At 43.7% G+C, this 16191-nt stretch overlaps 1 protein-coding gene across 3 annotated transcripts in view; it reads right to left on the bottom strand.

Annotated features, from left to right (window-relative positions):
- Positions 1 to 16191, bottom strand: part of IGF2BP3 (insulin like growth factor 2 mRNA binding protein 3) — a 279076-nt gene that overhangs the window by 170561 nt on the left and 92324 nt on the right. For all 3 annotated transcript variants that reach the window (XM_033930871.1, XM_033930872.1, XM_033930873.1), the window contains one exon: positions 2338 to 2386. In XM_033930871.1, the coding sequence (XP_033786762.1) occupies positions 2338 to 2386 (49 nt within the window). The remainder of the gene's footprint in view (positions 1 to 2337; positions 2387 to 16191) is intronic.

Below are 16191 nucleotides of genomic sequence, written 5' to 3'. Positions count from 1 at the left end.
CTCTCCAGTAGCAGCTGTCCCTTTTTTTTCCTGGCCCAGCAGCTTCCCAGATTCCTTTCCCTCCTCCCCTCCCAGAAGCATCTCTCCTTCTCCCTTTCCAGTAGCAGCTGTCCCTTTTTTCCCCTGCCCAGCAGCTTCCCAGACTGATAGTGGTTTTCTCCCCTCCCAGCAGCTCTTCTTACTTCCCAGCGCAGCGATTCACGAAGGCAGCCTCGGGTCCTTTGTTGTGTCGCGCCGCCTCTGAGGAAAGAGGAAGTTGCATCATCAGAGGCAGCCGCGACTCAGCAAAAGCCCCGAGGCTGCCTTCGTGAATCGCTGCGCTGGGAAGTAAAGGAGAGCTGCAGAGAGGGGAGAAAGCCACTGTCGGAGGCTCCCCAAGATCTCTCCGGCCCAGCGCACGCTTCCGATGCTGATCTTGCCGGTCCTGCGCGGACCGGCAGGAAGTTCAAATTAGTCAATCTTGCCGGTCCTGCGCTGTGACGAGAAACTTGTGCGCTGCGAATTGTTGGTCTTGAATTGCCGGGGGGGGGAGGGGGGAGGGGAAGGCGGGTGTCGGGAGGTGGTGCATATGGTGGCAGGAGGAAGTGGGAAATCCTTCTGCCATCTTGTATTGAAGGAATGATGGGAATGTCGGGGGAGGGAAGCTCAGCACGAGGAATTTTTTTATTTTTTTAAATAGGCACAGCTCGTGTGCGTGTTTGTGTTGTGCATGAACAGCTGCACCATTTTAAAAAAAGAAGCAGGAGCTGGCATGGGAAGCCTTGATTCAAAGCCTACAGCCATCGCTCTCCACTCTGATGGCTTTCAGCTGATCGCGGCTGGGCAGAGGGAAGGAGAAAGACAGCTGCAAGCAAGAGGAGGAGCTGTGCCTAGCGATTGCTCTTCTGAGCAGGCACCAGGCACAGTTCTTCCCCTTTTACTGGTGCTGTTCTAAACAAATAGCATGCCATTGTGCTGAGCATCACCAGTAAAAGAAAAATCACTCCCACCATGGTGCATCCTGCCCTGTGTGTCTAAGGCTCCTTTGTGCTTACTTCCTTTGTGCTCTGTCCCTTGATTTATTTAAAAGTTATATCCCATGTAAAATGAATGTGACAGGACAGATTTCTGTCTGTCTCTCTAAAATTCAGAGCAGCAGCCTGACTCTCAAGCCAAAGATACAAAGAAGGAAGTCCCAATCAGGAACTAGACAACTGAAGAAGGTACAGTATACAAGATCATTCCTATTGGGAGGAATCTGTGTGTAAGTGGATCCCCGTTTGACTCAGAAAGGAATAGGTTCACTCCAGAATCGTTGGCCCAGTTACCCCCAAAAGCCTGTTTATTGAAAGTTATAATAAACAGAGAAAGGAAGTGTGTAGAGCATTATGGTCTTTATTCAATGCTGTATAACCTCAGGACAGAAAGACTCATCTCAAAATGATAGCCATTTTACATTTATATTCAGTAAAATTAGCTGAAGCACCCTATAACTGTCTTCAAGTTGTCATTTGAAGGGACCTCTATGCCAGGGCTTTGAAGGAAAATTTCTCCTCCCACCAGAAAGAGAATCTGTTCTCTTGGATAAGAGTGTGTGTGCAAGAGCTCAAAGAAGGGAGAGAACTGGGACAACATAGGTGGTCTGTGGGGGCCCTGGGGTGTGTATCAGTCGATGGAGCATCTACAATCGGGACACCCTCCTTAAACACATTTCATTTACTTTCCTTGAAACCACAATACTCCCCTTGGGATGTATGTCTGTTGCCATGGAAATGGCTGATGACAGAGTAGATAATCATACAAACTATACGTGCTATTTATAGACCATTATCTTGACGCTATCCAGGGGCAAAGTGGGGGGGAAGGAAGGAAAGACATCAGAAACCAACTTGCCTAGCAATAAGATTTTTTTTTTAATTGGCAAAATACATTGACATTTAAGTTTGCATTAAACTACTCTATAATTAATACACAAAACTCTCTAGCTTAGCCCATAACATTGTTTTCTTCTATATTGCTCTTCATGTAGTTACACCACTTCAGAATATTTTATCATATAAGTAGAATCTGTGCTGGTTATCCTCAAAAATATACATTTTTGAACAGGAAAATGGAAATTATACGTATACAGAAAATAGAAATCTGCCCTTTAAATATAGTTTACTGTGACAAAATTCCTACCAATGATGAGAAAGCAAGATTGCACCTCCCCTGTAGGTCAACTGAAACAGCCATGCAGCACTTAAAACACATTTCTTTCCGGTAAGGAGCCTGTATAACACCCCCCTCCCATTTCACTTCTCAAACTGAAACACAAGTTATCCTGACATCTGTAACATAAAGGATGTTAATTCCTACCTCCCACTGCAAATGAGGCGGGATATTTCTGATCTGAAGCTTCCGACTCCTGTGGATGAATGAAAGTGAAAAGAAATTACAAAAAAATGCAATCAAAACTCAAAAATAAATAAGAAAACATCAAAATAGGCTGGAAAAGCAACAGAAATCCATTTCACAACAATCTTGTTTAATAGGCTACTGTAGAACACGAACACTGTCCATGCTGACTTCCAGGAAATCATCTCTATATACCACAATAGAGAAATAGAAAGCTTGCCATTACAAGATATGGTTTGCAACAGTCCCTTCCAGGTTCAAACTAAGAAAAAATAATCATTTCCATCTCAGCAACAACAAAGTTGAGTATATTATGCTGCTTCCAAAGTTCCAAGAGATTTCTTAGCAGGACAAAAACTAGCCCATTTAGCTTTTAATGGAATAGAATAATCACATGTACAATTGAAGCATTTTTCCACATAGGCATGAAATGGAAAAACCCCTTTAGTACTTCTGGTCTTTGAATTCCTAGCATTCTTGATCTTAGAAGTTGAAGTTATTCAATGAGCTCGTGTTTCTACATCTATTCTAAACAAGAGATGGATGGCTAGAATCTGCTACAAAGGTTATGATGTAAATAAAAATGTTTAAACTGAAAAATGGTAGATATGGTTAAAAAAAATCTACCGTATTTTCACGCATATAACGCGCGCGTTATACGCGTTTTTACCTACCGCGCATACCCCTCGCGCGTTATACGCGTGAGCGCGGTATACAAAAATTTTTTTACATAGTTCCCACCCCGCCCGACGCCCGATTCACCTCCCCCAGCAGGACCGCTCGCACCCCCACCCCGAACGACCGCTCGCACGCGCTCCCACCCGCACCCACGATCAGAGCAAGAGGGAGCCCAAGCCCTCTTGCCCGGCCGACTCCCCAACTCCCCGACAATATCGGGCCAGGAGGGAGCCCAAACCCTCCTGGCCACGGCGACCCCCTACCCCCACCCCGCACTACATTACGGGCAGGAGGGATCCCAGGCCCTCCTGCCCTCGACGCAAACCCCCCTCCCTCCAACGACTGCCCCCCCCCCAAGAACCTCCGACCGCCCCCCCAGCCGACCCGCAACCCCCCTGGCCGACCCCCACCCCCCTTCCCCGTACCTTTGGTAGTTGGCCGGACAGACGGGAGCCAAACCCGCCTGTCCGGCAGGCAGCCAACGACGGAATGAGGCCGGATTGGCCCATCCGTCCCAAAGCTCCGCCTACTGGTGGGGCCTAAGGCGCGTGGGCCAATCAGAATAGGCCCTGGAGCCTTAGGTCCCACCTGGGGGCGCGGCCTGAGGCACATGGGCCCAACCCGACCATGTGCCTCAGGCCACGCCCCCAGGTGGGACAGCGCACGGAGAGTCGGGGCAGTGCACGGAAAGTCAGGGCGGGTGAACGGAGAGTCGGGACAGCGCACGGAAAGTCAGGGAGGGTGAACGGATAGTCGGGACAGCGCATGGAGAGTCGGGGAGGGCGAAAGGAGAGTCGGGGAGGGCGAAAGGAGAGTCGGGGTGGCCAGAGGAGAGTCGGGGCGGGCGAAAGGACAGTCGGGCAGCATGCGCGGTATACCCGTGAGCGCGGTATACAAAAGTTTTTGTACATAAAATCGTGGTTTCTGCGCGCTATACCCGTGTGCGCGTTTTACACGGGTGCGCGTTATCTGCGTGAAAATACGGTAACTAGATTCAGTTTGGTTCTCTCTATATTCTAGGAAATAAGGGCAAAACTCCTACATATCAACAAATGCTAGAAGTTCTCAGGAATATTTTAGTGAAAATTTTCTACCTACTCACCAAAAAGATCAACAATTTATTCAATGTACTCACATATCAAACAAACTAATGGAAATATCTGCTACTTTTGTTCTGATGCTATAAATTCACAGGATAACAAAGTTGTTTTTGGTTCTTGTTTTGTTTTTTAATCCTCTCTGTACACAGCTAAAATCTTCAGTAGCAGCCCACAAAAAGACAGACATTTTCTTCCCCCGGTAAGTGGATTTAGTAAAACTAAAGCTTCCAAATAAAATGTACACATATTATGAAAGTTACAGTATAAAATGGCTACTCAGCAGTCCTGATTAAAAAAAATGGAAGTTTAGTGAGATATTTACAAGGCTACATGTAGGCATGCTTATGTACAGACAATGTTTATTTTTTGAAGTCAGGCTCTGTAGCAACAGTGTCAACATCCTTTCCTTGCTAAAATAAACCAATATCAGTGTTGAACCCTTCCTCTGGCAAACAGGTAACAAGTAACTTGGTACTCAACTCGTATGGTTTTAAGGCATCATGATCCTAATTCAGAGTTTTTGCTCTCTGCCTTCCTTGATTAATCTGTACCAGATGTAGCCATACCAACGGTTTAAGCTTCTCCAAAAGAAAAAAAGTCAAAAAATAAATACCATAATTATTGTTTTTTTAAGTTGTTAACTTTTATATTCAGAATCTTACACAGTAAGACACTGGTGTATTTGGTTAGTAGATTATACCTACAGATGGTTTCAAAATTAAATAGATTAATTTATGTTAATACACTGCAGTTGCCCCCTTCTAACAGTTTTCTCATAGCGAAACATTTGAGAAAGTATAAAACTTTCAGAACCATGCACAAATGGAATAATTAACCTACCATAAGACAAATTACATCACTTTCAAATGATTACGATAAAAAAAACATTTTGGAAATACGTCTTTTTCAAACATTGAATATCTTTGGAAGTTGCTCTATTTTTTCTAATCCATTCTAAACTAGCAGACTAAAAATGTTTAAATTAAGAGCACCTACCTTCCTCAAATAAAACATAACCAAGCTTTACTATCTCACACTGGGAACAGAGCTGCTCATGTAACAAAACTTAACTACATCAAGGGAACATAAGAACACTACTACATATTTTACTAGCTCCCATTTTTTGGCTTTTTCATATATAACCTGAAGGCAGTAAGCTCCCCAGCCCACCAGACTGGCATCCGTCGTAACCACCATCCAATCTGGAGTCGCCAGAGGCATGCCCTTGAACAGATTGAGATCGCTGAGCCTGCGGCGTCCAATGCAGATGACGGCTGTAATCCTGAGACACTGGGGACCATCGAGAGTGAAGGGACTGTTGTGGCGGTCTCATGTGAAAGCGCACCCACGGCACCACTTCCAGCGTAGCCACCATCGAGCCGCGAACTTGCACATAAACCCACACTCTCGGTCTGGGCGACTGGAGAAGCAGGCGAACCTGCGAGCGTAACTTCTCTCCCCGGTCGCAGGGAAGAAACACTTTCCCCACCTCCGTGTTGAACAGAACCCCCAGATGTTCCAAAGACTGGGACGGAGTAAGAGAGTTCTTTGGAAAGTTGATCACCCATCCCAAGGATTGAAGAAGAGAAATCACCCTCTGGGTTGCCGACAAACTTTCCTGTCTGGACAACGCCCGGATCAACCAGTCGTCCAAGTAAGGATGCACTCGAATCCCCTCCTGGCAAAGAAAAGCTGCCACCACAACCATGACCTTTGAGAATATCCATGGAGCTGTGGCAAGGCCAAACGGCATGGTTCGAAACTGATAGTGCTGACCCAGGATTTCAAAGCGAGGATACTTCTGATGCGGAGGCCATATGGGGATGTGCAGATAAGCCTCCTTGAGGTCGAGCGCCGTCAGGAATTCCCCCGGCTGAACCGCCGCAATGACCGACCTCAGCGTTTCCATCCGGAAATGCCGGACCCGCAGAAAGCGATTGACCCTCTTGAGATCCAACATAGGCCTGACCAAACCCCCCTTTTTGGGCACGATGAAGTAAATGGAATACCTCCCCACCCCCCTCTCTGTCGGCGGGACAGGAATAACTGCCCCAATCTCCAAAAGAACTTGAAGAGTGTACCGAACCGAATCTCTCTTGGCAGCCCCTGTACAAGGGGAGACCAAGAAAGAATCTGCGACGGGAAAGGAAAATTCTAACTTCTAACCGTCTTGAATAATGTCCAAAACCCACCGATCGGACGTAATCCGGGCCCAATCCGTCAGAAAGGAAGACAGCCGCCCCCCCAATGGTCACGACGGAGGGAGCCGACCTCCCGTCATTGGGAATTCACAAGGCCGGGGTTCGCGCAGGCAGGGCTGGATGGGGCTTCGAAGGACGAAAGGAACTTTAGGAGGAAAGCGAGTCCTAGAATTAAAGGAAGAACTGGAAGATGGTGAAAAGGACGGTTTCCCAGGTCTATATCTCCTAACATCCCGGAAACAATTTCTGGCAGACAATGCCCTCAAAGGTGTCTTAGGTTTATCTTCCGGCAACCTTTGCGTTTTGGTATCCCCAAAATCCTTAACCAATTTTTCCAAATCACCACCGAAGAGTAAACGACCCTTAAAAGGAAGCCGCATCCGCCGCCCAGTGATGAAGCCACAAGGATCTTCGAGAAACCACCGAGAGCACCATTTGTTTTGCCGAAGCTCTAATAATATCATAGAGGGCGTCCACCATATACGCCAGACCCGTTTTCACATCTGGAAAATCAGATGGAACTGGCACCCCGGTCTCCATCCACCTATCCACCATACCTTGAATCCATTGCAGGCAAACCCTTGCCGCATAAGAACTGCACACCTCCACTTGTAAGGTAACCGCTGCCACCTCAAAGGACAGCTTAAGGGAAGATTCAATCTTTCTATCCTGTATGTCCTTGAGGGCAATATCTCCTTCGACCGGCAAGGTAGTCTTCTTGGTAACCGCAGCCACTAAAGCATCCACCCTGGGGTTCCTAAACCTGTCAAATTCGTCCTGAGAGATAGGATACAACTGGCGCACAGCCTTCGACACCCGGAGAACAGCCTCCGGTGTGTCCCACTGGGCAGAAATAGGCTCAAGCATTGCTTCGTGTACCGAGAATGCTTTAGCCGGCTTTTTCGTGCCCGCCATAAGAGGATTAACAGAACCCGATGCCTGCGTACCCCGTTGAGAGATATTAAGGCCCTGTAGCGCCTTGGTAATAAAGGAAGGCAATTCCTCCCTATGAAAAAGCCGGAACGCAGAAGGATCATCCACCTCCCTCATCAGCGCATCCTCAAGCTCCAAATCTTCCACCTCACCGTCTTCCAGCAAATCTGGACGGGACAGAGAGAAAGCGCCATCGGAGAAAAGGGCATCGCCGTCCATAGGTTGCACCCTGCGTCTCTTAGCGGCCTGAGACTCCAGAGGAGATCCACCGGCCTGAAGGACCAATCCCTGGCCCAACATACTGGCCTTACTCTGAGCAGGCTGAAAGGATTGAATTAAATAGGCTTTGTGCATTAACATCACAAACTTCGGAGAAAAACCCACCGGAGTCGAATGGGCCTGGATGGAAACGGCCATCTCCTGCCCCGAAATCGAAGCAACATTGCTGACAGCCGGCGCAGCCGCCGACATGCATCGAAGCGGAACGGCTGCAGCTGCGAGATGCAGTGCCACGAGCGTATGAGATGCAGGGCCGCCTTCGGCAGCGCGGGAAATAGCCGATACAAGAGGCGCGAACTGCACATCGTCCCCCACAGTGTCTGCACATCCCACTGCACATAGGTCCGACAGTGTTCGCCGCTTCCCACAGCGGGAACACCTTTTAACCACCTCAGCCGCCATGAAAACACCACTGCCGATCAACCACGTGGCAAAGAACCTCCGCGACAAACCCGGCAGAACTAACAACCCCAACGAGCAGAAAAAAACAACAAAAAAACAGCACTCACCCCGGAGTTCACCGACGTTAATGCTGGTAGCTGCTTACTGGGACAGACAGCCAAGCTCTGTCCAGGAACAGCACAGGAGCCTCTGTGCACAAGTTGTTTTTTTTTTGTTGTTGTTGTTAATGGGAAAGAAGAAAAACACAGAGGACCATGAAGAACCCTCAATCCAGGGGAGAGGAGGGTGGAGCAGGGACCTGGGGGGGGGGCCCAGATGTGACTCCCAAAGTTGGCACCACTCAGCCAAACACCCCAAACTGACTGAAGAGAAAAATTCTCAACAGCAGAATACACAAAAATCCAGCCAGAAACCAGGAGCTTGTGGAACAGCAACCATCACCTGCTGGGAGACAGAGAATACTGAGGATACAGGGAGGGTGTCAACCAAGAGGACCACCTGTTAATCAGTTCTCTATCTCCACCTGCTGGTAGATGTGTACTATCCCACTAGTCTCTGGATTCATCTGCTGCTGTTGCTGAGGAATGAGGTATAAAGAGGCCAGGTGAACCAGATGTATATGAATAACTTCTTATTAAAATGATTTAACATTAGTTTCTTTTATTCTGCCAATACCTTGCAGTTCTAGGCGGATTACAAAAGAAAGAGATTCTAATTTAACACAGCCTTTGTTGCAGAAGCATACCACTGTACAAGTGTTTTTCCAGAAAACTACACATCATGGTTTACCAAACTGGCCTCTAAACAGGGTCACCTATTTCACCTTCTACCTTGACACTAGAGAGATAAAGGCCTTACAGGTCCAGGCACACCAACTCCTGATGCAGATGTCAACGCTGAAACACACACATATACATCTGGTTCACCTGACCTCTTTACGTCTCACTCCTCTTCTCTTTGGTGTTTTGTCTGTGAAGTTTGACTGCTTCTCCTCTTTACGTCGACTTTGCTTAAACCATCTGATTCTGAAGATAATGTATCTTCTACAGAGATAGTTACGTTAGTTTTCAGCTCAATTCTGGATGGCTTCTCATAATGTTTTTCAAGCATTAGGATAAACCATTCCAGAATATAAAAGACAGACTTACCCAGATGTATCTAAAGAAAATTAAAATAGGAAGCATTTATTTTGTTACACCTGGGGGGTTTGTAATTGGGTGGTTTATTTCTTAAAACTTCCCTAAAAAAGTAAAAACATTGCTATACTTGGAAAAAAAAAAACAAAGGTTCATCAAATCCATCCTGTTTCCAACAATGACTAGTCCAGTTCATATACCTAGCAAGATATAAAATACCATTTCCTTTTTTTTTTTAGCCTGCCCAGATTGTCATCTTTTACTCCTGATAGGAAATTGGCAAGGAGAGATATGCATGTTTTCATCTCTGGATACAGCAGCAGATACTTGAATCCATATGTAGTTTTAATGGCATGGATCAGGCACAGTCAAGTCTTTGTACCTTTATCCACTAATAATTATCCTAAAATTTTTTGGCTCTTGAGCTTATGTCATATAAAGAGTATATAACTGCTTTATTTTTCCCACAATTTCTTTGCCATGCAACTTTCCTATATATTCCATTTTCATATTTAAAAAAAAAATTGAACTTCTATTTGACAAATGGGAAGACATGAAAAGGATCTCCACTGGGTGAGATGTCTCCAGACAGTCTTAATTTGTCTTGTCGATATGTCCTTGTAAAGTCTCCCCCTTGTTTTTAATATTGTAAAATGCTTAGAATTCACGATAGGCGTTTAAACAAATTTTAATAAAACTTGGATCTTTCCCGGATGTTGAAGGACTTTAGAAGAGGACAGAGTTCAAAAGCTCTTTTCCGTGTGACTTTATTTTTGGATAGGCTCCATCTCCTGAGACTATTTTCCTATTAGACACGTTGAGTCTCTTGGACAAAAGATTTGGGTATTCCCAGACTTCTAGAAGGCTTCTCAGAAACTTAGGAGAGAATATATTACTTTGCACCAAAATGTACTGGATATTAATGCTTCTTTCCTTTCACAATTCCCCCTATTTGTAAAGATTAATCATGTGAAATATTACACTAGATTAATCCAAGACTTGTGGATTTGCATTCATCTTCCAACAGGTGGAGATAGAGTACAATTGTACTCTGCCTTATCACACCCCTGTGTAGCTCAGAGAATTCAGTTTTAGATAAAGAAGTGAAAAATAGTTCCTGATTGTAATGCTGATATAATGAGGAAAAAAAGAATTTGTTCTAGAAGAGAAAAAGGAAGTTAAAAAAAAATACTTGGCTTTAATAATATGGAAAAACAAAAGGGCAGGTAGCTAGACTTGTCTGGTTAAAGGAAAGAAATTAGCAGGTAAGATCTAATTTCTTCTTCCTTGTCATACATATCAAATCAGTCCAGCACTTGTGTGATATAAAGAATTATTCATAGCAGTGCTCATGATGAGAACATTACATTACATCAGTCATCACTGCTCTAGGAATATAATGCTTCACAAAACTAGATGGAAGTGACAGTGTCACTGCTTTACAGATATCCAATGGAGGAAATACATTATATTCCACTTATCGTTGTAGGCAACTGTCTACCCACCAAAATTTAAAGCTGAAGAAATCATATCTTTAAATCAACAAGCAGTAGCTTCAGAAGCACCTTGTCTTAATCTTACCAAAGACAACAAAATGTATCCAACCTACAAAACTCACTGCTGACTTCTAAGTAATATATGAGAGAGATCTTTTGACATCTAACAGGAACCAGGAGGAAAGCTCTGAAGGATAGACCTCTCTTCGAAAGGACGGAATATTTGAATTTGTAACCTTCTCTGAATTAATTCCAGTACTCATTGGGCTGATGTTATCCACGTCCACTCCTGGAGAAATCTATCAAAACACCCTCCTATCACCAACCTCAAGGAATAGGTTTATGGTGGTTTAGGACTTTTGAATATACATTATCTTACAGTAGCCTGCAGTATAGCACAGTTACTTACCGTAACAGGTGTTATCCAGGGACAGCAGGCATATATTCTCACATGTGGGTGACGTCATCTACGGAGCATCGGGGCTCCGTAGATGACGTCACCCACATGTGAGAATATCATGCCTGCTTGTCCTGGGATAAAGCACAGTTACTTACCGTAACAGGTGTTATCCAGGGACAGCAGGCATATATTCTCACATGTGGGTGACGTCATCTACGGAGCCCCGATGCTCCGTAGATGACGTCACCCACATGTGAGAATATCATGCCTGCTTGTCCTGGGATAAGCAACATATCTGTGATTGGTATCGTTCTGCATGGGATTTTTCGGTTATTCCCTGCCCCTTATGGGCAATGCTTATTTTAGCTGCTATCTGCATTCCATGGGACTACGACTGCCTGCAGTGCTACATAATTCTCATATCTTCCCTTTGATGCTTGCTGTTTGGAGATGGATTTCCAGACGGCATAATTTTTCCACCAAATCTTTTCCATAATTTGGCAATCTGGAACAACCCTCAATTTCCACCAGATTCTACTTTTCCTGCCTTTCTTCACTGGAAACAGAAACGGATTATATATCTAGCCCATGACCTCACTGAGGAGGAGAAACAAATCTTTTGTGGATCTCTAAAAAGAATTTTCTCTCTCACATATAGCAAACTATTCGTATCTGCAATTAAAGCATTATATTGCTAGCTTGCTTTGGACAGATTCAACAGAGGAGCTGGCTTCACTTTACACCTTGGGTGTGCAGAATAAATACCTCTCTTATCATAAATCTTTGCAGGATACATCTCCTGAATTCACTTATTGTAGGTACACCAGATCTTGGCAGGCAGATTTACAAAGGGAGCTCTCTGAAGCGACCTTTAAAGCTTTCATTCTGGTGATCCGCAAGGTGACTGACAGTGCTGTGTCCTGGGAATTATAGTATAAATTTGCATTGTGCCTCAATATCTCTCTGAGGCAGGCGGAATTTATTGGAGCTGCCTCTTCTGCGTGTTGACCCAAGAGTGGTGCTGTGTCTGCTTCGTTGGGCCACATGTTCTGATCTTGCCCGATTATACAACACTTTTGACTGCTATTGTTTTTAGGTACTACTGACTTATGCGCAAGTCCTAGCATATCTAAAAACAAATGTTTTGTGCTAGTCCAGAATGGTCCTCCAGCATCATCCCCATGGTTGTTTTCAACGTGTCCAGCCATCTGATTGCAGATTGCCCTCTTCGCTTGGTTCCTATGATCTTCCCAAACATGCTGTCCTTCTCCAGAGATCTCTCTCTTCTGATGGTGTGGCTAAAATAAGTCAGTCGTAACTTCATCATTTGGGCTTCGAGTGATATAGCCAGTTTGATCTCTTCCAGAATCCATGTTCTTCTGGCAGTCCACAGTATGCCTAAAATCCTTCTCCAGCACCAAAGCTTAAATGAGTCAATCTTTTTTCTGTCTTATTTCTGTAGAATCCAGCTTTCGCACCTGTAACTGACCACTGAGAAAATGAGTGTGTGGACAAGACTGATCTTCGTTTGGAGTGTTACCTCCTTGCCTTTGAATACTTTGTAGGAGCCTTTATTGAAGAGTGACCAAGTGCTATTCTGCGGAGTATTTCCTCCCTGCTAGTTGCTTCTTTGTTTACAAAAGAGCCCAGGAGATAGAATAGAAGTTGTAAAAGATTTCAATTGCCTTCAAGCTCAAAATCTTCATCATTTTCCATGTTCACGATTTTCATCTTATGTTCAGTTCTAATACCATGTTATGACTTTCAGCTTTGACTTTTCTCAGTAGATACAGCATGTCCTCTTTGCTGCTGGTGATGAGCGTTGTATCATCTGCATAGCGCAGGTTGTTTATATTTCAACCACCGATTTTGAAACAGACACTCTTCTTTCAAATTTGCTTTTCTGAAGATACCTGGTTCAACCTATATGGTGAAACTAAGGTGACAAGATGCATCCTTGCCCGACGCCATGTTTTATTGGAAACCAATCAGTGTTGCCGTATTCAGTTCTCACTGCAGTTTCTTGATTTTCATATAGGCTCTCTATCAGCTGAGTTATGTGTTTGGGTACTCCCATTTTCACTAGCATTCTCCATAGTTTATTGTGATCCACAGAGTCAAAACCTTTGCTGTAGTCGATGAAGCAAAGGTATAGGGGTTTTTGGTATTCCTTGCTCTTCTCCAATATCCTTCTAACATTGGCAATAATGTCTCTTGTTCCTCAACCTTTTCTGAAGCTAGCCTGAACTTCAAGTAGTTCTTGTTCAACGTATGATTGAGCCTTCGTTGTATTATTTTCAGCAATATTTTGCTGGCGTGTGGAATTAATGCAATTGTTCTGAAGTTGTTACAGTCCTTGGTGTCACTTTTCTTCAGTATAGGTATGAACAGTGATCTTCTTCAAACGGTTGGCTATGTTTCTTCCTTCCAAATTTGTTGCCACAGTCGAGTGAGGGCCATGATAGCACCTTCTGAGCCTTTTATTAATTCAATTGGAATACCATTGATACCAGGTGACCTGTTTTTCGATAAAGCTTTAATCGCTGTTATGACTTCTTTTAAAATATCTGGTTCTTCTTTGGCTTCAGTTTCCAGTTCATTTTCCCAAATGTTTTTTTATTTTTTTATTTATAACCTTTTTCAATTTTAAATCAAGCATACATAACTTGAAAAAGATCAGAAACAAAAAAAAAGAATCACATAATTATACAACCAAGTGTATTGAAAAAATTAACAAATATTTAGTCTACAATTTTGAAAATCAAGAAAAGAAAATTTCATCAGTTTGGAAATGATTCTATATTAGAGTAACGGCAACAGGTAACCTAGCTACAGCCAGATGGCAGGTCATTTATCACTGGATTAAGATTCCAACCTTTATTTTGGTCCAATAAAATTTAAAAGCTGTTTGGGCTAAAAAAAAAGAAAATTCTTACTTCAATAGGTAATGTAACATTTTGCTAGAAATTTAACCAAAAAAGTAGCCCCAAGAGCTAAGACTCTTGGCCTCAAGGCCAAGAATTCCTTCTTTTGCTTCTGAGTTTTCTGAGCCAGATCTAGAAAAATTCTAACATTAGAGCCCAAAAACTTATCATTAATATGTCGGAAATACAAACAAAGAATATATTCCCTATCACTTTCCAAAGCCAATGTCAGCAACATAGTGGTTCTGTCTGTTATCACCTCAAGGGAACTTTCCAGAAATAAAGACAAATTCATGTCCAAATTTTATTTTAGATTTTCAGTAGGAGTAGATTCCCCTTGAGGTTTCTTTATACTCAAATAGTAAGCCCTCACAATTGGAGGTAAATTTTCCAATGGAATGGCAAGAACCTCTTGGAAATATTTTCTCGCCATCTCAACAGGTGAAATGACGGGACATTTAGGAAAATTCAAAAATCTTAAGATTATTCTCTCTCAAAGAGTTTTCAAAGTTCTCCAACTTGCGGGAAATAAATGATCTTTCTTTAAGCATTTCCATTTGGACAGTTTTTATTTCCTTTAAATTTTCCTCTTGTTTCTTCAATTTTTCAGTTAAATTAGACAGTCGCACTCCTTGCTGCTCTACTTTGGAGTAGATAGTCCCATAATCAGTTTTAATAGTCGAGAGACTCAACTTAAGATTGGCGTCCATGATAGATATGACCTGCCAGAGTGCTTCCATATCTATTTTCTCTGGTGTTTTTAACTCCCCAAAACAGATGGCATTCCCTCCCGAAGCACCCGCTCACCTCTCCTTCCATGGTGCTGGGAGATAGCTGGCATAATTCACCTGCACCTTCCTCCTGAAGCTCCTGTGCTGGCGTCCCTCCTCCACTGGAACACAGTCCTCCCTCAATGGGCAGCTGAACTCCTGTGTCTCCCTGCACCTGATCACTTCTGGTTTGGGGAGGGACTGACCTCTGCTCCGGACTCAGAATCACCCGTGCAGCTCCTGCGTCGAGCTCTCCTGATGAATCCAGGCTCGCTCCCGAGGTAGGAAAGGTTCCTTCAGCTGGATGGGCAAAAGCACTCATTACTGTTGTTTGGACCAAGTGCTGGGGGTCCCAGACACCAGAGGGTTAGGGCGAAAGATCCCTTTCCCCTTCCCCATTCCGTCGGGAAAGAGACAATGCTCAGGGCTGATCACTTATCAATTCAAAATGCTGCGCCCACTCAGGCGTCCATCTCCACCGCCATCTTGATCCCCTTTCTCATTTTCCCAAATGTTATTCTCATTGCCTTGTTTGTATAAATTTTCCGTATATTCTTTCCATCTCTTTTTAATGCTTTCTGGATCATTCAATATCATTCCATTGGTATCTAAGTATCCCCAGTCAAGGTTGGAATTTCTGCCGCAATCTCTTAATCTCATAAAAAGCTAATCTCCTTTTTCCATTTACATATTCTGGTTCAATTTTCTGACAAATATCCTTGAGATAACGTTCTTTGTCTTGCTGAACTAGACATTGAAACACTCAGCTCATTTGTGATACTTCTTTTCTATCACCAGATAGTTTTGTCATCTTTCTTCTGCTACTTTTCTGGTTTCTTCTGAGATACAATGTGATTTCTTGGTTATCTTTTTCTTCTAGAGTGTTTTTTATAGCTTCATCACTAATTACAGTTTTGATGTCATTCCATAACTCTTTGAGCTCTCTATCTCCTGTATCAAGACAAACCTGTTTAGTTTTATCCAATAGTCTGATGGAATGTTTTCAATGATGTATTTTGAGAGGTCTCTAATGATCTGCTTCTTCATGTGAAGCTTCACCTTGATCTTGCATGTCAAAAGCTCATAGTTGTTTCCACAATCGGCTCCTGGTTTAGTCCTTGCAGTCAAAACTGCAGATTTCCATTTCTGTCCTACACAGATGTAGTCAATTTGATTTCAATACATGACATTTGGAGAGGTCCATGTGTACTGGCAACGATTGCGATATTGGAAATGCGTATTCATGATTGACAGTTGATTTGTTTTGCAAAACTGTACTAATATCACCAGCTTTATTTCTTTCGCCTATGTGGTACATGGGCTTGATGTGCCACTGGGGCTTGTGCACACCTCAGAAAGCTGAAAGCTATGCCATAGGTAGTTTCACTACCAACAGGGCCTCCCCAAGGCGGACAGGTTTCAATGGAGATGTCAGACTTACGATGTACAACCTATCTGGGCAGCAACAGTTGGACAATGTTGGAGGCAGAGTATTG

This window comes from Geotrypetes seraphini, chromosome 2 (assembly GCF_902459505.1).
Source record: "Geotrypetes seraphini chromosome 2, aGeoSer1.1, whole genome shotgun sequence".
Lineage (NCBI taxonomy): Eukaryota > Metazoa > Chordata > Amphibia > Gymnophiona > Dermophiidae > Geotrypetes > Geotrypetes seraphini.
This window is presented reverse-complemented; position numbering and strand designations above follow the sequence as displayed.